At 34.1% G+C, this 23106-nt stretch overlaps 2 protein-coding genes and 1 pseudogene across 2 annotated transcripts; all 3 read left to right on the top strand.

Annotated features, from left to right (window-relative positions):
* On the top strand, positions 1 to 4653 carry LOC133705219 (glutathione transferase GST 23-like; annotated as a pseudogene).
* Positions 4654 to 5714: 1061 nt separating this feature from the next.
* Positions 5715 to 13476, top strand: LOC133704221 (uncharacterized). Its single transcript, XM_062129001.1, has 8 exons — positions 5715 to 5979; positions 6098 to 6193; positions 8395 to 8478; positions 9122 to 9282; positions 10414 to 10531; positions 11352 to 11487; positions 12385 to 12563; positions 13135 to 13476. The coding sequence occupies exons 1-8, from the start codon at positions 5785 to 5787 to the stop codon at positions 13372 to 13374; spliced, it is 1209 nt and encodes a 402-aa protein (XP_061984985.1). The 5' UTR covers positions 5715 to 5784; the 3' UTR covers positions 13375 to 13476.
* Positions 13477 to 14250: 774 nt separating this feature from the next.
* Positions 14251 to 22224, top strand: LOC133705118 (PH, RCC1 and FYVE domains-containing protein 1-like). Its single transcript, XM_062130226.1, has 9 exons — positions 14251 to 14766; positions 15464 to 15550; positions 16354 to 16443; positions 16585 to 16671; positions 16778 to 16876; positions 17690 to 19780; positions 19908 to 20054; positions 20751 to 21220; positions 21788 to 22224. Exons 1-9 carry the CDS (start codon positions 14719 to 14721, stop codon positions 21969 to 21971), a joined length of 3303 nt encoding a protein of 1100 aa, XP_061986210.1. The 5' UTR covers positions 14251 to 14718; the 3' UTR covers positions 21972 to 22224.
* The last annotated feature ends 882 nt before the right edge of the window (positions 22225 to 23106 follow it).

Below are 23106 nucleotides of genomic sequence, written 5' to 3'. Positions count from 1 at the left end.
ATGCAAGTGCAGGGAAGAAAGCCAGTAAGAGTAGAAAAATATTGTTTGAATCCATAGTAAATTTACTCACATGTTACAGTGATTTCCTGAGCCCTTTTAGTTTTTTTTTAATATATATATATATATATATATATATAAAAGAACTAAGCTGCAGCTGAGGAACCAAGAGGTAGCAACTAGCAACTAAGTAAAATCTGATGGCAAGCAGGTAAAACTTTTAGGGTTCTGGGCTAGCCCCTCTGCGCGAAGGGTAGAATGGGCTCTGAAACTTAAGGGTGTTGATTACGAGTACATAGAATGAAGAAGATATATTCAACAAGAGTTCTCAGCTCATACAGTTAAACCCTGTCCGTAAAAAGGTCCCAGTGTTTGTTCATGGCCAGAAAGTGATCGCTGAGTCCTTTGTTATTCTCGGGTTTATTAAGGTTATGTTTGTTTTTTAAAATTTATTTTTTTAAAAATTATTTTTTAAATTTTCTTGAGTTTATTTATTATTAGAAAAGTTAGTCAACAAAAAACATTTTCCGGTCAAAGAAAAATTTAGCTTAGTTTTTAGAAAAATGTTTTTCTAGAAAATTTAGGCAGAAAACACTTTCTGAAAGTTATGAAAAATTTAAAAATATCATATTATTTGCTGATTATATCAAATTTGATCCTCAAACTTTTAAATGCTATATATATATATATATATATATATATATATATATATATATATATATATTGTTTTGAATATTTATTTTTCAACTTCATCTCTTAAAATTTAATTTTTATATTAACTTTGATCCTCATTTTTATAATTGTTATTTGTTTTTCCCTTATCATTTTTTTATTGAAATTTTTTATGTATCAAATTTGGTCCTCATTCTTTTGATCATTATTTATTTTATTTGAAATAATTTATGAAATGTTAATTATTATTATTTTAATTTCTTCATCTTTTATTTTTTTATTTTTAGATTTGATCTCTATTATTTTGATTATTATTTATTTTATTTGAGATAATTTATGAAATTATATTTTTTTCAATTTCATTCTCATTCAACTTTTTAATTTGTAAGATTTGTTCCTCATTATTTTAATAAACTTGAGAAAAATAAAATATTAATAATTTATTTTCCAGCTCATTTTCCATGACATAACCAAATACTAAAAATTGTTTTCTAATTTATTTTTCATTACACTACCAAACATCAGAAAATAATTCACTTTCTTGAAATTTATTTTTCCAGAATTCACTTCCCAAAAGAAAATTATTTTTCAGTAAATAAACGGGGCTTAAGATTGTTTGAGGCTGTGGTAATGATAACAATTTAAATTTTTTTTTATAAATATATTAAAATTATTTTTTTATTTTTTAAAAATTATTTTTAATATTAACATATTAAAATAATTTAAAAATATAAAAACAATTTTTATTTTAAATAAAAAAATTTAAAAACACGGCGGATTGCACGAGGTTAGAAAAACTCCCAAAACATGGAAACAATGTCCCCTGATGCCTCGAGATCCTCACGAAAGAGCCACGATACGCTTTTGGACTAAATTTGCTGAAGAGAAGGAGGGTGATTATTGCTTACCATTCTCTTACTTTGTTTATTGCTTGATTTTTAATTTAAGTGGAGCACGTAAGTATTTCACTTAGTTTTTTCTCTCTTTCCTTTTTGTAATATTAGGACTTTTTTGCGAGAAAATTCAATTAAAAATAATAAAAGTGAAGTGAGAAAAAAGATGTGAGTTTCTCGTTTGGCAACGAGTGCTTTGACATGTCCATGTAATTAAGCATCCAATTAATCTAATAAAAAAAAAACTTCTGTAAGAGTTTGCGTTACCAAATACCCATGGATACTCTCATCCTTTTCTTTTCTTTTTTGAGCTAGGAATCTTGAGGGGTTATAAGTGTTTGAAAAAAATATGTTTTATATTGAGTTCAGGTTTTAAGATTAGGTCTTCAATGGGAAGTGGCTTGAAGGCAAAGAATTTGAGATCTACACAGCAGATCTCGAGTTCGAATTAGAGCGTGCACCTCTTATAAGAACTTGGGACAGCCAGGGTTTTACTTGTTCACCTGAACCCACAAAGTGCGCTTTTTGAGAGATAAGGTTTCCTCGAATAAAAAAAAGGTTTTAAGATTAGTATCTAGAAATTTTTATCAAATTATTTGAATAAATTAGAGTTAATAGGAGGGGTGCGTGCTCACTTAATTTATGCAAGAAAATAATAATTTTAATTGACGTTAACGAACTCGAACACACATACACACACACACATATATATATATATTACAACATACTCTAAACTGTGTGGGGGAATCACTGTTCCCCCACACACAAAACACTGTGGATTACAATAGTAATCCACAGTGTTTTCCTCTTTTTTTTTTGCTAACTTTTTTTTTCTTTTTTTTTCAAATTTCCTATTTTTTCTTTTTTTTTCATTTATTTTTTTCCAAACTTATTTTGTTGATTTTACTTTTTAAATATTGACCTGGTTAAAATTTTTGCTTTGTAATTTTTTTCTTTAAAATACTGTGGATTGTAGCGATGTTTTTCCACATAGTTTTTCTATTTTATTTCTTTATGTTTCAAAATTATATTTGTCGATTTTTTTTAATATGGAGCTGATTAAGAATTTAGTTTTGTAATTTTTTTCTTTAAAACATTATTGATAGTGTTTCTCCGCGTGGTTTTTTTTATGATTTTCTCCAAAATTATCTTTTTTATTTTATTTTTTAATATTGAGCAAGTTAAAAATTACAGTTACAATATGTGAAGAAAACACTGTAACTTTCCTCGAAAATTACTATTGATTGCTACAATGTTTTTTCTCACATGGTTTTTTTCTGTTTTTGTTATGTTTTTTCCTAAAATTATCTTTGTCGATTTTATTTTTAAAATATTAAACTGGTTAAGAATTGCAATTACAAGTAAATACAAGTTTTTCCTCATAAAACACTATGGATTGATACAGTTTTTCCTCACATGATTTTTTTTCCAGTTTCTTTTGTGTTTTCTTTTTTTGTGATATTTTTTTCTAAAATTATCTTCGTCGATTTTTTTTAATATTGAGTTGGTTAGAATTTAACTTTGTAATAAAGCTTAATCATGTGGGGAAAATATTGTAGGTTTGCTCATAAAATATTGTGGATTGCTACAGTGTCTCTCCGCATGGTTTTTTTTTGTTATAATTTTTTTAAAATTATCTTTTTTAATTTTATTTTTTTAATATTGAGTTGTTTGTGAATTATAATTACAAGTCATTACAAATAAGGCTAAATCATGTGGGGAAGCACTATAGCTTTCATCACGAAACACTGTAAATTGCTACAGCGTTTCTAACATGATTTTTTTTTCTTTTTTTGCTGTTTGTTTTGTTTTTTTTTCTAAAATTGTCTCTATCAAATTTTTTTAAAATATTGAGCTGATTAAGAATTTAGCTTTGTAATTTTTTTCTTTAGAACACTGTGAATTGTTGCAGTGTTTTTCCATGTGATTTTTTTTTATGATTTTTTCTAAAATTATTTTTGTCGATTTTTTAGCTAAATCATATGAGGAAAGCGTTGTAGTTTTTCTCACAAAACACTGTGGATTGCTACAATATTTCTCTAAATGGTTTTTTATTTTATTTTACTGGGAAAAGCGCTATAGTTTTCCTCACAAAACATTGTCAATTGCTACAACATTTTTTCTCATGGGTTTTTTTCCTTCCAAAATTATCTTAGTTGGTTTTTTTTTAATATTAAGTTGGTAGAGAATTTAGCTTTGTAATTTTTTTTTCTTTTTATTAACTGAAAAGTTAAATCATATAGCGAAAGCACTGTATCTTTTTTCACAAAACACTGTAGATTGCTACAAATCATTTTGATCAGTCTCTAAGTTTTTGATTACCAACACAACTTTTTTTTTCGTCATGAAATATTTGCTCCATCATACCTTTAATTTCTATTACTTCTCTAGCGTTGGTTCACAATTATAACACTATCAAGTGTATTTGTTTTATAAGCCCGCAGCAGCGCGTGAGCATATCATCTCGTATGTGTACACACACATACTAGACATGATCAGAATTGGGCAATAAATAACTACATTTATTACAAAATAAAAAATAATATAGTTTATGATTTATATCTCCATGACTTCGATGTGCGATTTATTATAGCTTGGAATTTATGACGCCATTTAACTTTCCTATTCTTTTCGAAGATTTTGCATGCTGCATGGAATGCAATGTGCTCCCGAGGAGAGGAAAAGGAAAAGGCAGCAAAACTAACCGTTGACGTCATAGAAAAGATAGAGGGAGAGCTAAAAGGGAAGCAATTCTTTGGAGGAGAGAGCATTGGCTACTTGGACATTGCTCTAGGATGGATGTCCTACTGGCTTCCAGTTTGTGAAGAAGTTGGGTCCATGAAGATAGTAGATCCACTCCAATTTCCGGCGCTAACTTCATGGATTAAAAATTTTCTCGAGCATCCTGTGATCAAGGAAAATTTACCTGCTCGAGAAAGGATGATCATTTATTTCCTGAATCGAACCAAAGAGCTTGCTTCTAGGCCTCACGGGTGATTTCGGACTTGATGATCATTGGCTATACATGTCGAATATGAGACATCAAGAGAAGGGAACTTGGGAGCCAGTTGAACTACAAATTAATTGGTGATTATGTAATATAAATTGAATAATGCTATATATGAGAAAAATTTCTTCTTTTTTTTTCCTGCATATTTTTTTATGTACTTTTTCCAATAATTAAATAAATGAAAATAACTATTTTGTAGGTGTTCTAATGATAAGAGTTTGGAATCAAGGGGTTTGCTCCCCTTGTGGTTTCTAATATGATGGCTACTAGAGGTTTACATAATCATTAACTTCAAGGCCCGTGAGATTAGTCGAGGTGCGCGCAAGATGACCCGAACACCTACGTTAATGTAAAAAATAAATAACAAATAAATGAAATTTTAGAAATCTACTATGAGTGACTCTCTTCTTTTTAAACAACCTTATCTTCTTTTCTCCTATTAACATAATTTTAAAAGTAGACCGGGTTTACTTAGGATAAAGTTTAAGACATGAATAAGAAGGAATAATCTCGGTTAATCTATTTTTTTAAAATGAAAACAATTTCTTATATATATATATTAAGGTTGAGTTTTGATCATGTTTTACTCTGGGTTAACAAGAATGCATGTCGATCCTGTTTTTAACTAGATTACATCGGATCTTTTTTTTTTCCAACCTAGAGTCTTAAATCAGTCTAGACCCTAAGTAAGTCAGGTTACAAGCTAGTCGAGTGAACGAGTCTATATTATATAATTATGGTTAAATAGTTCCAAATGTCTGGGTTAAAAAAATAAAAATGTAACCTCATATTAGTTCCTATTTTATTATCTATTTCTGAATTAGGTCCAACCTATTTTCTTATCAATTAGTTCTTTATAATCATCAATCAAGTTAAGTTCTTATGTATAAAATTATTGCAAACATTTGACATAAAGTTTTACTAATTTTGATTAAAAATCACGAATTTTTATTGCATAAATTGCGCAGATTAGATGCGAAACATTGATGGATTTGGATGGAGAACTTATTGGGAATTTATAATACTTAAGGGCCAAATTGATGTAAAAACAAGCTAGAGACCTAAATAAAAATTGGTGTATTTGTTGGGGACTAATAAGAGGTTATCCCAAGCATAAAAATCAACAGCATCCCAGAATAAAATGCTTGCGTTGATAAGGGAAGGAGCGACAAGGCAAAAGAAGCGCCACTTATTTTCTTGAAGAAAGAAACAATGGCTTTCTCCTCCAGCACCTTCTCAACAATCCCTGCATTTCTCTACAAAAGCACTCTCCATGCACCGAATGGTAAAACAAGGCTTAGACCGCCCATCACTGCTACGCTCGCAGAGAAGAAGAATACCAACGCCTTACAGTACAGGAAACTTGGAGACTCTGATCTTGAAATCAGCGAAATCACTATGGGAACTGTAAGAACATTTGTTTACTCGCCACATCTTGTTTTTCTTTTTCGTTTGAAGTTTGTAATGAAGTAATGGTAAATGAGTTTGCCTGTTTCTTCATTTTTTTCCTGCGATGTTGTTTCAGATGACATTTGGGGAACAGAACACAGAGAAAGAAGCTCATGAAATGCTTAGCTATTCATTTGATCATGGAATCAATATTTTTGACACTGCAGAAGCGGTAAGTCCTTTGCTTAACTTTTTTACCTTCGCACTTATGGACATTCTTGACTGGGTCTCTCCAACAAATTTCTGCTTTGTAATCTTTTTTATTGCGTAATAATTTGTTTGTTTGTTTGTTTCTCTTTTTTTTGGATAAAACTATGGAAGACAGGATTTTCCTGGCTCCCTTTCTTTATTCCCACTTATAAGGGAAGTGGACCTAACCGTGTGATGAATTTGAGCTTTGCTTTACCCATGAAGAGAAATAGCTCAGAGAGTCAAGTTCCTTTATGTACTTATTAGGTGCTTCTGTATACTCATTTTCTTAGAGAAAAGTTAAGTACCCCTTCCGTAATTTGTTGGTATAAGAAAAGTTAAGTTTCCGGTTCTTAAGTAATTCATCATCCATTTAAAATTAAATCAGTTCTTAGAGAGATGGGGGCTTCTGGACACTTTTGGTAAATGAATTGTTCTAGAACTAGGTGCTACCACTTAGTGTTTTTTGTTGATGGAATCTTCGAGATTTAAGAATTGACTGCATATAATGGGGAAAGAAATATTGAAATAGGTTTGATGTGGACTCTTTTTTAAGGCCTGCATATGAAATAGAGAAAGAGGAGATTGAAAAGATGAAATCACAGGATGCTACTTAACTGGGAGCAGTGGAAGTCAACTCAATGTCACTAATGGTAAATGCCACTCAATGCGAACAAAGATTGCTCCATACATATTTAATTTAGTCGGAGGATATCTCCATTCTGATCGGTAAATGAACATGCTAATCTTTTTTCTTTCAAACACAAAGATTGCTCTCTACTAGCGATAGATCTTAGTTTATATAAACTAGGTTGTTACAACCTTTCAAGTATGATAAAGTTTAACTTTTTGTCAAGATTAAGAGTACTAGCTTTAAGGGAACTGAAACAAATAGAAGGAAGGTACTAGCTTTAAGGGAACTGAAACAAATAGAAGGAAGGCTTTGTAATCGTGATAAATCCAGTAGAAAAATAGAATCCCTGAATTCTGTAGAAGACAATTTAAAATAGTCTTCTCAGATTGTGTAATAAGCTTTGACAACTTGATAGGAAACTACTCATAAATCCTCTAGAAAACTATGATGAGTGCACTTGTTTGAAGTACTGGAATGTAGACATACCTTTTCAATGGTATATGGCGTTAGTGTTGTTTCAAAATTAGTGGAGTTATACTTCTGAATTTGACCTCATACTCTCAATATGCACAAAAGATTTAGTCCAGTGGAGGCTGCAGACCAAAATCTTCTAATTGTCTTTAATAAGTATGTAAAATCTGCCAAGTGAAACAAACTCCAAGCAAAGAGGAATTTATAATAAATATACCGGATGCATTTGATCAAGTTTAATAAACAAACTCATCATAAGGTTCATACTTACCTTGAACAGGCTCTCTGAAATCCAACTTTTGATCCTTTGCACTTGATAATTCAGTAAAATAAATTGTCCATCTTACAATATGAAGCCTTGAGATTGGATTGGAAAAGTAGATTTCTTCTTTTGTTGTACAACTTGGATGGATGTCGCTTTGACCATGCGCAAGCATGATAATCATGTTTCATTTAAACTTATGGGTATTGTCTTGTCCTCATTTGATGGCATCTAAATCCTATTCGCATGTGCATCTAAATTAGACATAACAAATGTCCATGTGAATTTTTCCCTAGGTGCGAATAACTTTGCAGATCTCAACATCATGAGCTTCAACCCTTAGGAAAGATCTTAAATGAGTTTTCATTGTGGATGCGGTTACAAAGGGGAAAAAGTAAAGAAATTGCTGTTCTCTTTCTAATCCAATTTCAAGGCTTTGTTTTGTTTAAGGCGGGACATAGTATTTTAATGAATCATCAAGTGCCAAGGATAAAAGTTTTTTTTGTCAATTCTTCTTTGCATGCAGTTCCTTTTACTTGAAATATTTCTCGTGTTTTTTTTTTCCTGAAAGACGGATGCTCCTACAAGTGTAAAAACAAATACTAAAATGAGAGTGGCCTTTGCCAGATACAAACTCAAAGTTTAATAGGAGCATCTCTTGCAAGCCACTAGACTCAACCTTTTCTGCATGTAAGATTATAAGGTCTTTGTTTTGAAGTTACGTGCCTCTAGTTTCTGGAGCTTAGTGTTATCTGATCTGTTTTTTTTTATGGTTTTATATATCATTTGAACTAGATGCATACATTTTTTCTTGCAGTATCCTGTTCCGGTGAAGAAGGAGACACAAGGAAGAACAGATCTCTATGTTGGTAACTGGTTGAAGTCTCAACCCCGAGACAAGGTACTTTGTTAAGACACATTACTTGCCAATGTTTCCTTTTTAGTGTTCACGATAGGCACCCCCGATCAAGATTTTAAATGTTCTTTCGAATTCCAGTTTCATCTCATTAAGCACTTCAATTGATCAAAGCATGTGATTCTTTCCTAATCCTTTGCTTGAATTGCCGTGCTTACTTCTTAGCTAGTGGCAGCAGTTAATTTTCAGTATATGTCTAGGCTTCTAATGGTGCATGTTTTTATGTGTGCTACATTCAATGTCAATGGTAACTGATAATGGTAGATAAAGTTGATACAATATTTGCAGTTAAAAGCTCGAAGCAGATCCATGGTCTTAATTTATGCTGAACATTTACTCCAGAGTTGCTAATTTGATTTATGATCATGTCCTGTGTTAATTTGATTCCTTTTGATTAATGAGTAATTTTTGTTTTTGCGGTGGTAGAATCTGGAGCTGTGGATAAATTCATGGATTTGTATGTCTGGGTTTGATTAATCACCGAATGTAAAGATAATATCATCAGTAACTTCAGTTTTTTCTTCACCACACATCTTTCCTGGTCATCACTTGGTTGACTCAAGCTGAAGTACCTAATTTCTTAGTACTTTCAGATCAATGATATATGGTTATCTTTCATTATGCATAGGTTATTTTGGCTACAAAAGTATGTGGGTATTCGGAGAGGTTAAGTTATCTTCGTGGCAATGCTAAGGTTTTGCGGGTTGATGCTGCTAATATTAAAGAGAGTGTGGAGAAAAGCCTCAAGCGCCTTGGCACTGATTACATTGACCTGTTGCAAATCCACTGGTAACTTTGCGTGTTTTTTTTTTTTAATGATTTACTCCCTAGCATCTGAAGTTCAGATTTCCTATGACTGGAGGTAATTTATATGATTGAACTTGTTGTTTTGACCCCAAAAGAAGATTTGCAATTACTTTGATTTAAGAATACATGATTAATTTGCTTAGAATATAAACATATGCTGATTACATTTTCACAAGATCTTTAACTGTCCTAGGATATATATTGTGGGATACTTAACTACTGAACCAGGAATATTTTTGGTTTCCAGCTACCTGGAGTCTCACACACCATGTATTGAAATCCCAATAGAACTGGGACAGCCAGTTAGGTTCTCTAGGCAGAGTAGGCATTAGTTTTTAGTTACTTGTTACATATTTATCATATTGGCTAGCCAATCATTTAAATTTCAACTTCCTATATGCTGCTGATTAATGATAGTATGAAACTACTGGATATGGTACTCCTATATGATCACATCTTCTATGAATACATCAAGAGAACTTAAGGCAACAGATTTTGCTCTGCTTATATCACTGAAGAGGTTGTACTTTGTCTTAATAAAGAAATTAAGATCTGGGCGTCCCTACAGAAACCGATTCACCGATCCTCTTATGTTATAGTTTCTTTATTTCAAAAGATTCATAATGCAATAAAAGCCAAAAGCTGGTGCGTTTAAATAACAAGGACACATAGAAGAGTACCATCTAAAAGGATCCGCAACATGACATTGTATGAGCATTTTTGCTTGGCCAAGAGCTAGTGCATTTAAATGCCAAGGACAAGTAGAAGAGTACCAAAAGCTGGTGCATTTAAATATCAAGGAAAAATCAGGTAGAAAATGGCTTTGATCAAGATTCTTAATGATCCCAAGTGTAAAGTCATATTTTTCCTATATTGTTGGAAACCTTTTTGTTGTGTTGGGATCATTATGCTGTAAAGTTTTATAACAGGACAAACAGTTGACCCTACTAATTTTTTCTTCTCTCTTTACTTTCCCTCCCTGATGTCTCAACTGTTTGTCCTGTCATATCACTAAGGAATTTCTTATTATACTTGCCAGTTTTCATTCAGAATAAAAGCTATATACGAAAGGAAAACTCTCATCAAATGAGTTGTGGTTTAATTTCAATACAGGCCTGATCGCTATGTACCAGTGTTTGGTGAGTTTTTGTATGATTATTCAAAATGGAGACCAAGTTTGCCATTTGTGGAGCAACTGAAGGCCTTTCAAGACCTGATTGATGAAGGAAAGGTAACTGGTTGCTATACTTTTAACGACTTGTATCTCCCTTATGTGTTAAATACATATATTATGGCACTGTTTTTTGGATAATATGGTGAATTTATACTCTTTTCTTGATGTAATACGGTGAATTTATAAATGATGAGTGCACCAGACATTCAAGGAACACTATAAATGAAAGAAATCTTGAACTGCATTCTGAAATAATAGAAAGGGAAGAGATCACATGTTCAGCTAGTATAAAAGAAACCACTCAAACTGATTATCAGTCGAAGACACTCCTCGAAGAAAACTATCCTGCAGCATCCCACAACAAAGTTAAGAAAGCTATCCTTCCTAACTTATAAAAATTGTTGTGAAGTGAGGCAATTTTTAAAGAATCTGGACTTCTGCTCCATCTTGATGCTCCAAACAAGCGGAGACATAGCACACCTCCACTGCTTGCCTCCTTCAAAATCTGTAAACTGCTTCCGAAACAAGTCATTGACACTATCCAGAAATGGAGATAAAGATCTTTGTGTTGGGGTTTTACCAACAACAAAATGGGTAGAGAGGAAGAGAGTCTCACTTACTACCAGTCCTTCTAAAGTCTAAACTGCACCTACACATCCAGGACTCACTGCTGATGAATAACAATCCATGTTATAAGCACTAATCTACTGGCCTGGGAGAGAAGATGGCTCTGACCTCTGAGTTTTCTATCTTAACACTTAGCTTAATCACATGGAGTCAGGTCTTTGTATGACTTATCCCTGTTTTATCTTGCATGAATTTAACATCAATATTTTAGTAACTGCTTGAGAATTTGAATGCCTTTGAAATTATTTAGGTACGCTATATTGGTGTTTCAAATGAGACTTCATATGGAGTGATGGAGTTTGTTCATGCAGCCAAAGTTGAAGGATTGCCAAAGATCATCAGTATCCAAAACAGCTATAGTCTGCTAGTTAGGTGTCGTTTTGAAGGTAATTGGTTACTATTCTTCATATAATTTCAGGTGGAAATCCAAAATGAAGCCCTTTCTGATCTGACACCTGCTGCCATTATTTTCCACTTTCATTGCTGCATCTAACATAAATTTTAGAATAGAAGATCCTGTTATCTCACTCCAGCTTTTCTATTTCACTATTTACTACTTATCACCTTAATTCTCTTTATTGGGCAAGGCATTTTTGTACACATAGAACCCAATTCTTCCTCACATGTCTAGTATCATGCCCTCTGTAGCTCTAGAACTTGGTTACCAGTTCTCATCGATGTCTGCTGGCCTCATTTATCTGCTATCTGTGTTAAGTAAATTTTTCTCAATTGTTTCTCTTAGTACTTTTTTTCCAGATTTTCTTTATGCCTTTAAAGCTTCTAGAGAAACCCTTTAATGGTTTTGCAGTTGAGGCCAATGCTTTTCTAATTTCATCAATAATGCTTGGGATGCAAACTGAGCTTTGAGCAGCAAAAATAGTTTAGAGGACAGGTGATTACAAGAGGAAGTTTCATGTTTCCAGACTGAAAGTATTTGATTGTTTATCAGATAACCTGATATGCACATCTTGTTTCAGTAGCTGGCTAGAATGTCATGTTGCTATGCTGGGATTGAAGTTCAATGCCTCACAATTTGAATTTGTTCTCAAAATTTTAATTCCTTGCTTTTGGCTTTGATTTCATTCTGATAAATAATTAATACATGTCAAGCTGTGTTTATCTGTCCCTTGTTTAATAAACTAATAAAGTTGGTAGAATTGGGAGTTTTCCCACCCACTAATAAATTAATTCTAAGTTTTACTTGGAGAAAGCAATAGACAAGTTGTACTTGTTTGGATGCTTGTTTGAAGGCCAATGTAATTATGTCTCCTTGGTTATTGCAGTTGATCTCCTTGAAGTCTGCCACCCAAAAAATTACAACATTGGCTTGCTTGCTTACTCTCCATTGGCTAGTGGCATGCTGAGTGGGAAGTATTTGGATGCTAACTCCGAGGCTGCAAAGAAAGGAAGGCTGAACCTCTTCCCTGGCTACATGGAGAGATACAAAAATTCACTCTCCAGGGTATGCTATAATCTAAATGTTTCTATAGATTGCAATGGACAGTTTTGAGCATGTTTCGCACTCATTGATATACAAATGCAGAGAAAGCACGGTTGACTCTGTTGTTAGGGCGGAAGCAATCTCTGTTATGAGAAACTAAGTGGTCTAAATTCTATTGTGTCAGAAAAATCAGAAAAAAGTATTAGTGGCACTCTGTGTAGGGGTTGAGAACTAGTTGAATTGTTGGACTTTGTCTTTTACAATCTTGTTTTATTTTTAGTTTTACTAGACTAGTTTACAAAAGCATTGCTCTTTGAGATTTTTCGTGCTCTTGGTAAAAAAGATCCTGAACAATGTCGTACTTCCACATATACACTAGAAGTCAGAGGGCAATCAAACACACACACACACACACACACACACACATATAGAAATCCATGAGCAGGAACATTTCTCGCAGGTTATCGTATATTTAAGATGTATGACTATTTTGGAATCCCTTTTTTGACTGCATTTAGTTGATTGCTTTGAACATCAAGTTGTATCTATCACAGCTAGTTTGTTTTTGTGCTCAATGTTCCTTGTGTCTCAGGAAGCAACCGTACAGTATATTGAATTGGCCAAGAAGCATGGTCTAACTCCAGTTGAGCTTGCCCTTGGATTCGTTCGAGACCGTCCATTTGTGACAAGTTCAATCATTGGCTCAACTTCTCTTGAGCAACTAAAAGAAGATATCGATGCTATTATGACAGCCCCGCGACCTTTGCCAGCTGAAGTAACTGCAGATATTGAAACTATTTTCAAGAGATACAAAGATCCGTCCATCATTTAACTGTCGTTGCCTTAAGAGTCTGTTGTAATCTTTTATGCAAAATTTCCCATGTAAAAATACAGCTCTCTTCATTTTTATTTCAATACAAATTCATTTTCTTTATACTTGTTGCATCTCATATGCAGAAAGGCCACAGATCATGAAAGAAGACCATGAGGGAGTAGATCAGATGCCGAGGTTGACTCTTCAAAGATTAACATATATTGTCATATTATCACTATACAAGCATTTATCGAGGCCAGGGAAAAAGAACACTTGATATGAAACAATCGAGTATTAGCTCAACGAAGCTTTCTACCATTTTTTTCTCCGTACGTTAAGAACAATAACAGGTGTTTAATATTTATGAATTTAACAGTGCTAACTTAAATACAAATATGTTTATGCTAGCTTGCGGGTTGTCTGTCTGAGCTCGCAGGTATCTGGTTCGCGTGGGTTAATATTTGCGGGTGTTGAACACTCGTGAGTAATCATGTGCCATAAGACTTGATAAACATGACCTCCTAGTATGATAAATCCTTTGAGGGTTTTTTTTTTCCTTCAATGGCCGGAAAAATCTTCAATATTTTAAGAAAACCTATTATTCCATGCTTCATTTATTAAACTATATATATATATATATATTGACAATTATATTTTATTTTATATGGTTTAAAATATGAAGAAAAATGAAAAATAGTATACAAAAAATGAAAATGAAAATATCAATTAGCACATTTGAAAAGCTGTTTAACCAGGCAGGGGACGTGGCGGCAATCAAAGAAGCGCGCCAATATCTGACCCAATTGCTTTTTAGCTACAAAACCACCTTAACAATGTGACACGCTGCTTCCTTCCCTCCTATCTCGCCTCCACTCCCTCCCTCCCTCCCTCTCCCTCTCTCCGGTCACACAAACAAACGTTGATGTGCTTCTTGATCTGATTTTTCTTCATGATCAATTGACAGAATCCATCTCGCTCAAAGAAAAAACTGAAAAAAAAAGAGAGAAACGCATCACATTCTTACATCCTGAATCAGACATGGGTCATGTTCTCTGAAATCTGCAATGTGGGTCAATATTCTTGTGATATTTTCAAGATGGGTTAATGATTTGTGCGTTTTGAATCGTTGAATGTGATCCGATATACACCGTTTTCTTTTCTTTTCTATATATATTCTTCCGCTTGGTTTTCGGCAATCTTTAGAAGGTAAAAAAAAAATAAGGAGAAAAGGAAGGTTGATGAGAGGCCAAAGTAGAAGAAAACATATGCATCTATGAAGACTGAGGCACAGAAGTCGCCACGGCACCATCTGATGCAGTTGTTGTCGGTTGAGCTTCTTCTTCAGCAGAACTTTCAGATGGAATGGCAGATCTTGTTAATTATGGGAATCCTGAGCGTGACATTGAGCAAGTTAGTTCTTTACCCTTTCCGTTGCTTGCAGCTTTCTTTTGTCCAATGTTTATAAAAATGCAGGCAAACCAGAGTTTCAATAAAGAACAAAAAATTAAAGCAAACTGTTCATTGGGTTTTTTAGGTTCAATTCACAGGCACTTGCTGTTTTCCTGGATCCCTAACATATACTGGACGCGCACATACAATTTCTTTTATACTTGCAATTTCCCTGCCTTTTCTGCACAATCAAGTTGATGCAAGATTATGTTGAACCCTAAGACATACCAAGATACATATTAGGTTAGGAAATTATGAATCCAAATATACTAATAAGCGATGATATCCCTGTAAACAAAGAGAAAGCGAGAAAAAGGTGTTTAAATTTTGTAGTTATGAGATTTGAAAAACTTGTGAATCCAATATTTGTCATTGTAGTGCTGGTCAGGTAGTTTAGAAGGTAGACAACTAAAGCTGTAAACAAGAGCAAAGCTTATTGAGTGGTCCGTGGAAATCTTCATAAGTTAAATGGTTAACTGGCTCTTAGAAGTAGCCCTTCAGGAATTCTAGATGAATATACTGATAAGATGGAATAAACTGCTGCAGTGTTCTCTTTATGAAAAATAGAAAATTATAACCTTAGAATTTCTTCTGGTTGCATTTTCATCAAAGCTTTTCGTTTCTTGATGCTTTTTTTTCTTCTCTCTTAACTTTGAAGGCACTAGTTACTTTGAAAAAAGGCACTCAATTAATCAAGTACAGCCGGAAAGGGAAACCCAAGTTTCGCGCCTTCAGACTTTCTCCGGTATGTTATTTACCATTTAGCTGACATGTCTTTCAGCTTTTGCTGTGGTCCTGTGGAACTTTTTGGCACAACAGAACAGGATGTTGCGTTGTCCCCAGAATTAATTTGTCTGGAGAATTTAAAATCATGTAATAACTGATTTTCCCCTATTGGATATGTGATCGAAACTTTTCTTTTCACATAGGCTGTAAGATTTAGTTTTGTTCTCCTAAGTAGGGACATGTCGATAAGCACTGTAGATTGGCAACAGTTGTTAGAAAACTGAAAGTAAATGACAGGTACAATTTAAGAAAATTTCTTTCATTATGAAATATTGGTTTCAAGGAGGATGATCAACATCACCACATTTCCCATTCAGCAAATAGTTAGGGTGCTTACACAGTTCTCACAATAAAGTAAGTATTTATCAGGTTAACCTAGTTGAGGATCCTTCTCTTATAATGTGATTCAGTCCTCCTCTTCTTGGCCTGTCTTCCTGACTGAATGTATGATCTAAGATGATATCTTGCATCAACATACTGGATTTATGTTTACAAATGAGCGTTTATCTGGATTTCCATATATCATCGAAACTGGTTATTCTTAGATGCATGCTTTGATAAACTTTTTGCAGAAAAAATCATGTCTTTATTTATTCCCTTGTTTCTGCAATGTCCTGCAACCTTAGCATTTTTTCTTAGATACACATTTCATGGCTAAAGTAACTTGCTCAAGTATCTATATAATGACCCTCAGAATGATTCTGGTGCATCTCTCGTTACCCTCAAGGTTATAAATGATTTCAATTTTAGTGCTATTAACAGGATGAAACATCATTGATCTGGTTGTCACATGGACAAGAAAAGAACCTGAAATTGTCTTCTGTATTGAGAATCATCCCTGGACAGAGAACTGTGAGTTGAACATTTGCTTTGGGAACTAGATGTTGATATCCATTTCATTCATTTAACCTTCAATTATGCATAATACCATTGAGATTCTTATTTTGAAGTGTCAAAGTCTAGACATTGTTTGCTATGTTCTGATTTATACAGGCCGTGTTTAGAAGATACTTGCGCCCTGAAAAGGATTACTTGTCATTTTCACTTCTATATAACAACGGTGAAAGATCTCTTGATCTGGTCAGTGCCAGTAAACGTTCACTTATATTTTTTTCAGATTTTAATTTATCTTTGTACTAGTAACAATTTCAGATTCAGTAATTACTTATTTACCTTTTATCCATAGATCTGCAAGGAAAAAGTTGAGGCAGAGGTGTGGCTTGCAGGCCTCAAGGCATTGATTGGAAAAAATCATAATAGACGTACAAGAAGCAATATTTCAGATGTGAGTTATCATTTCAACATATGTGAAGAGTTATTTTTGTCTTTGATACCTTGGCATGAATAACCAAACTGATTATCCGTGACAATACTTTTAGCTATTATCAATGATTTTGCAGGGGCTAAATTAACTCTTTTTTTTAAATGATCTTTGATTGGTTAAGTCCTTCCAAAATCAATGGAACTGATTGAAGGGTAGATTTTGGAGTATAAAACTATGAGAAGATCATAGTAGAACATTTTGAAACAAATAGGATAGCTTGGAAACTCCACTATAAAGCAGTATTCTAGTCCTCTTTAAAATGCTAAGCTTATTTAAAGTACATATCTTTCTAGAGCTCTATAACGGATGTTTCTGAGGCTAGGTTCCACACCTGCTAGAAGAACTTAGAACCCGTCATATTTGGATTTACTACTTACCTACTGATTACTAACAAGCTTACCGCCTTATAAGTTGGTAAGTTCTACCAAGAACTTGCATGACACCCAGCATCATTAATTTTTTTTCAAATACAAATCATATTAAACCTCAATTAAATTATTTTTCTGAACTAATTAACCAGGAACGGATACTGTGATAGTCATAAAGTTACATATCCATAATGATAATCTGAACATGTTCCAGGGTTAGTGATTTGAAATCTTGCATGTACATTGACCTATGTTCGATGATGACCTAACCATGTGTAACAGTGAGCACATGTTCCTACTGCATTTAAGGGGAATCTGAAAATATATTTGCTTCTTTCTTAACTTGACGATATGTTTGTTAAAGTTTATTCGTGGGGAAACCTAAGTTTGTTTCTTGATATTTTAGTTTCAGCTAACTGATGGTGAGTTATATCAAAATGGTCGTCCTTTTGGTGCAACTCTAGAGTTCACTTCAAGTCTTGCCCGTGGCAGGGTGTCTATCGATTTAGGTTCCCGTGACAATCCCTTGGATTTGAGAAGCTCAGATGTGTCAGAACGATCAAGTATGCAACTAAGAGCAAGTACTGGAGGAGATTTCCGAATTAGTGTTTCAAGCACTCCTAGCTGTTCGAGTGCTGGATCTGGTCCAGATGACATAGAATCCCTAGGTGATGTTTATATTTGGGGAGAAATATGGAGTGATGGGGTTTTTCCTGATGGGTCTGTGAGCTCAGTTCCTACAAAGAACGATGTGCTTACTCCTAAGCCCTTAGAATCAAATGTAGTTCTTGATGTTCATCAAATTTCTTGTGGTGTACGTCATGTTGCTCTTGTGACAAGGCAAGGTGAGGTTTTCACCTGGGGAGAGGAATCTGGGGGGAGACTTGGTCATGGAATTGAAGATCACTTTACTCATCCTAAACTTGTTGAGTCTTTGGCAGTCACTAATATTGATTATGTTGCATGTGGTGAGTATCATACATGTGCTATATCTACATCTGGTGACTTATTTACCTGGGGTGATGGGAGCAATAATTCTGGACTTCTTGGTCATGGCACTGATGTTAGCCATTGGATACCAAAAAGAGTTTCAGGTCCTTTAGAAGGACTTCAGGTTTTATCCATCGCATGTGGAACGTGGCACTCAGCCTTGGCAACTTCAAACGGAAAATTATTTACATTTGGTGATGGAACGTTTGGTGCATTGGGCCATGGAGATCGAAAAAGTGTTTCAAGTCCCAAAGAACTTCAGTCGTTGAATGGGCTAAAAACCATAAAAGTTGCTTGCGGTGTATGGCATTCTGCAGCTATCGTAGAGGTAATGAGCCAATCTGGCTCAAACATTTCATCTAGAAAACTGTTCACTTGGGGTGATGGTGATAAGCACCGTTTGGGCCATGGAAACAAGGATACTTATCTGCTTCCCACCTGTGTCTCTTCCCTTATCGACTACAACTTCCAACAGTTAGCATGTGGACATACAATGACTGTTGCCCTCACTACCTCAGGTCACGTGTTTACCATGGGTAGCTCTGCATATGGTCAGCTAGGAAATCCAAGCTCTAATGGAAAAATCCCTTGCTTAGTACAAGATAGATTGGTTGGTGAATTTGTTGAAGAAATTTCTTGTGGGGCATATCACACTGCTGTCTTAACATCAAGAAGTGAAGTATTCACTTGGGGGAGAGGTGCCAATGGACAATTGGGACATGGAGACATGGAAGACAGGAAACTTCCGACATTGGTTGAAGCACTGAAAGAGAGGCATGTCAAGAATATATCATGTGGCGCAAATTTTACTTCCAGTATATGCATCCATAAATGGGTTTCTGGAGCTGACCAATCAGTTTGCTCTGGTTGTCGACAAGCATTTGGTTTTACTAGAAAGAGGCACAATTGTTACAATTGTGGGTTGGTGCACTGCCATAATTGCAGTTCCAAAAAAGCAATGAAGGCAGCATTAGCACCAACTCCTGGCAAACCACACCGTGTGTGTGATTCTTGCTATGCAAAACTCAAAGCTGCTGAGTCTGGAAATACTTCTGCTATTAATAGGAAAACTACTGTTCCACGCCGCTCCATGGACATAAGGGAAAAGATGGAAAGGGGAGAGCCCAGGTTTTCAAGAATTTTACTCTCTCCCACAACAGAACCTATAAAATACCTTGAGATCAAGTCAGGAAAGCAAGGGGCACAATCTGAGGCTGCTTCCATGGTCCGAGCTTCACAAGTTCCATCACTTTTGCCGCTAAAAGACGTTGCATTTCCAAGTTCTCTAAGTACTCTTCAAAATGCATGGAAGCCTGCTCCTCCAATAGTGCCTCAGCTGACCGTTAACTCCTCTCAGCCCGCTGCCAACTCAAGACCTTCATCACCATACTCGAGGAGACCAAGTCCTCCACGCTCTGCCTCTCCGGGATTCTCCAGGGGTGTGATTGACAGCCTCAAGAAAACAAACGAGATTTTCAAGCAAGACATGACAAAAATGCAAAACCAAGTACTGCTTCAATCATACTTGTAATTCTTAATTGCATGCTTTGTTTGATTTGTTTGCTGATCATCTCATGAATCTCAATAGAGAAAGGAATAACTCTCGTCTTTTCTATTATCCTTGTTGGCTACAGATTAAAACTTTGAAGAAAAAGTGTGATAACCAAGAATTGGAGATTCATAATCTAGAGAACCGTGCCAAAGAAGCTGCTAAATTGGCTGCAGCAGAATCTTCCAAGTCTAACATAGCCATGGAAATGGCCAAATCCATCACAAAAGAGGTATATTTCTCTCTATTTCGATGCTGCACTCCAATTCAAACAATTCTCTCCACTCTTGCAAATGGTGATCACATTATAATAAATATCCAACAATAACTTTGTACAGGAAACCTCCCAAAGCCCAACTAAGTGACCAGCTCTGATATTTTTTTTTCTTACATCAGGCAGAATTCAGTGTAGAAAAGCAGCCTTACTTACTGTTTTTATCTATTTATTTATTTTTGTGAAGAATTCTTCACTTCAAATTGATTTAGAAGATTTATACAACTACAATTAATAGATAATGAAAAGAAGAAAGAAACAGATAAAAGAATTTGAAACAACAAGCTTGTGATGACTAATATAAACAAAGAAATGTTTTGTTGTGTAATGTTATGTAAAACACACCTGTAAATATAAGAACTAGATTGACAATATGTCATGTGTTGATGCTCAAGACATTCTTGCATCCTTAGCACACTCATGCAGTAGTTACTATAACCAGACATGTTTTAACTTAGCTCTTTTTTGTGCAAGTTTGAACTCTTTCTTTCCCGTACTCATTTTCTCTTAAAACGAGAAGTTCTTTCTTTTCATTCTCCACAAACCGTGTGGCCAATTATCTCTCGTTCAAAGTCCTTTAATATGACAAGTTTGTTGGTACATGTTTTAGATCTTGCTAATTTCCCCATGCGTGTTACCTTTCTTGTGATTTAGTTGAAGGAGATGATGCAGCAGCTGCCTCCTGAGGGCCGAGAAACTGACACCTTGAAAGCCATTGATTCTAAAATAGAAGCTTTCCTAGAAAAAATAAGAGCATCTGAAAGTTCTTCCTTGCCAGAAAGCGTAGGGTCTGACTACCAAAATGCATCAGCATCAAGTCCTTTGACCAGTGACTCTTCTAACTTGCTGGAGAAAAGGATGGAAGGCCAAACAGATACTGTGAGAGCTACTGCGATGTCTCATACTGATGGAAGTGTCCCTGAGGAAAGCAGCAGATCATCTGTTTCTCATTCGACAGAGGCTGTACCTAGAGTAAGCTCAGAAAACGAGTCCAGAACACCTACAGCTTCAATAAAGAGAACTGAATCACAAAAAGAAATTATCGAACAATTTGAACCTGGGGTTTATGTAACTGTCATTCTACGTCCCAATGGCGTAAAGATCTTCAAGCGAGTCAAATTCAGGTATGACAACATGTTTGATCCAATTGAACTTCATAATACTAGTTTGCAAATATATTCATTGTTGTCAAACCCTTACAGTGTAAAGCAACAAATACCATATAGAGATGGATCAAATAGTTGTGCAACTTATCATATTTTGCAGCAGTGGTTTACCATTAACTGAAACTGCACCCTAATTACCAACTATTTCATTACTCTAAGTTTCCAAGGAATTATTAAGGTTTTTGTCTTGTATTCGGGATTTCTAAAGCCTATACATGCCACGTTGGTGGAAAATTGGAAATGCAGGCTTGAATGAACAAACTCAACCAAAATTAGAAAAATTAGTCTCCTCATCACTGGTAATGAAATGCAGACTTCGGAATAAATAAAGTAGGTGGTACAGAACAAAGATCTTTTATGCTCTGAATAACTAAAATTCATATGCATCTCAATGATCACCAGTTTCCTTCGTATTTGTGAAATTAGCAACCATTCTTGAGCTCAAAAAACAGTTATTATGATGGCTTCCATATCTTCCACTTCCTTGTCTCAATTGCTTATACCTGCCTCCTTTGTTTTCAACAGTAAAAGAAGGTTTCAGGAGCAGCAAGCGGAAGTATGGTGGAAAGAAAACAAAGATAGGCTACTTAAGAAATACAGTCCACCAACAATAAATGTCAGTCTGGTTGGAGGACCATCGACCCCGGTTGGACCATCCTCTACTCCAGCTCCTACTGAGGTAAATGAGGCAGGACCAACAGAAACGTAGTTTCAGAAAGTAGTCTTTCGCGGTACAAAGTAGAAAGTTGAACGTAGGATCAAGAAGTTGCTCTTCAACCACTTCATTAACAATCCTCTAGTTGTCAGTGCCCTTGTTATAAAAAGAAAACATTAGAGGAGGAATCTTCTTTTTTTTCTTCCTTCAGAAATTTAATGGTAGAGCAGGGATTTTACTTACTGAAATTACAGTTCAATATGTGACCCGATGAAATTGGAATGCAGAAATACTCAATTCTTTTTCATGCTTTGGTTTTTTACCTGCTTTTATGGACATGCAGAGCTATATCTATATCGTCAACATATCTCAAATAATCAAACAATTCTTTCGTCTCAGTTGGATCTTAAAAGTTTTTTATGAATTCTTCGTTGTGTAAAATACCCTCAAAAACTATAATACCTTAGATAAAAAAAAAAAAAAAACATTTGGTATAAACAAAGACAAGCAGAGTTCAGGTCCGACGACTGCTACTTGAAAATGTAATAAATGTTATTTTTTAAAATAATATTTTTATATTTTTATTGATATTATCATATTAAAATAATTTAAAATATATAAAAAATATATTTTAAAATTAAAAAAAAAATCAAATAATAATATTTTTTATCTTGGACCAGGCCGGTCAATTATTGATCCAACCAGTTTACATTACACACTATTTATTTATTATATTTGACTTTTAATATTGATTTGCAATTTACTAGATCTCACCGTTGCATATAATTTTTACAAGTCTACAAAATATATTTAATATTTCATTTTTAACTATTTTATTATGGATTTGTAAATTTTTTTATTTAAAAATTTTTAACTTTTTATTTATTTCAAATTAATATTTTTTTAGTTTTATTTTGATGTTTTAATATCAAAAATAAAATTTACAAAAAAGGTTTTTTTTATTGTTTGTTGTGACAGTGTTTTTAATACCATTTATCTTAAACATTTTAAATATATCAATATAAATATGTGCTTTTAAATATATAATTAAATTAAATAATTTAATAAAAAAGCTTAATAGAATTTTTTATTGGTAAAAAATTCAGTGCGGGTTTATTATTGTGATGTAAAATATTTTTTAAATATATTTTTTATTTAAAAATAATTTAAGATATTTTTTTATTTTTAA

This window comes from Populus nigra, chromosome 10 (assembly GCF_951802175.1).
Source record: "Populus nigra chromosome 10, ddPopNigr1.1, whole genome shotgun sequence".
NCBI classification, from domain to species: domain Eukaryota; kingdom Viridiplantae; phylum Streptophyta; class Magnoliopsida; order Malpighiales; family Salicaceae; genus Populus; species Populus nigra.
Note: the sequence above shows the minus strand (reverse complement) of the source record. Positions and strands in the feature narration are given on the sequence as shown.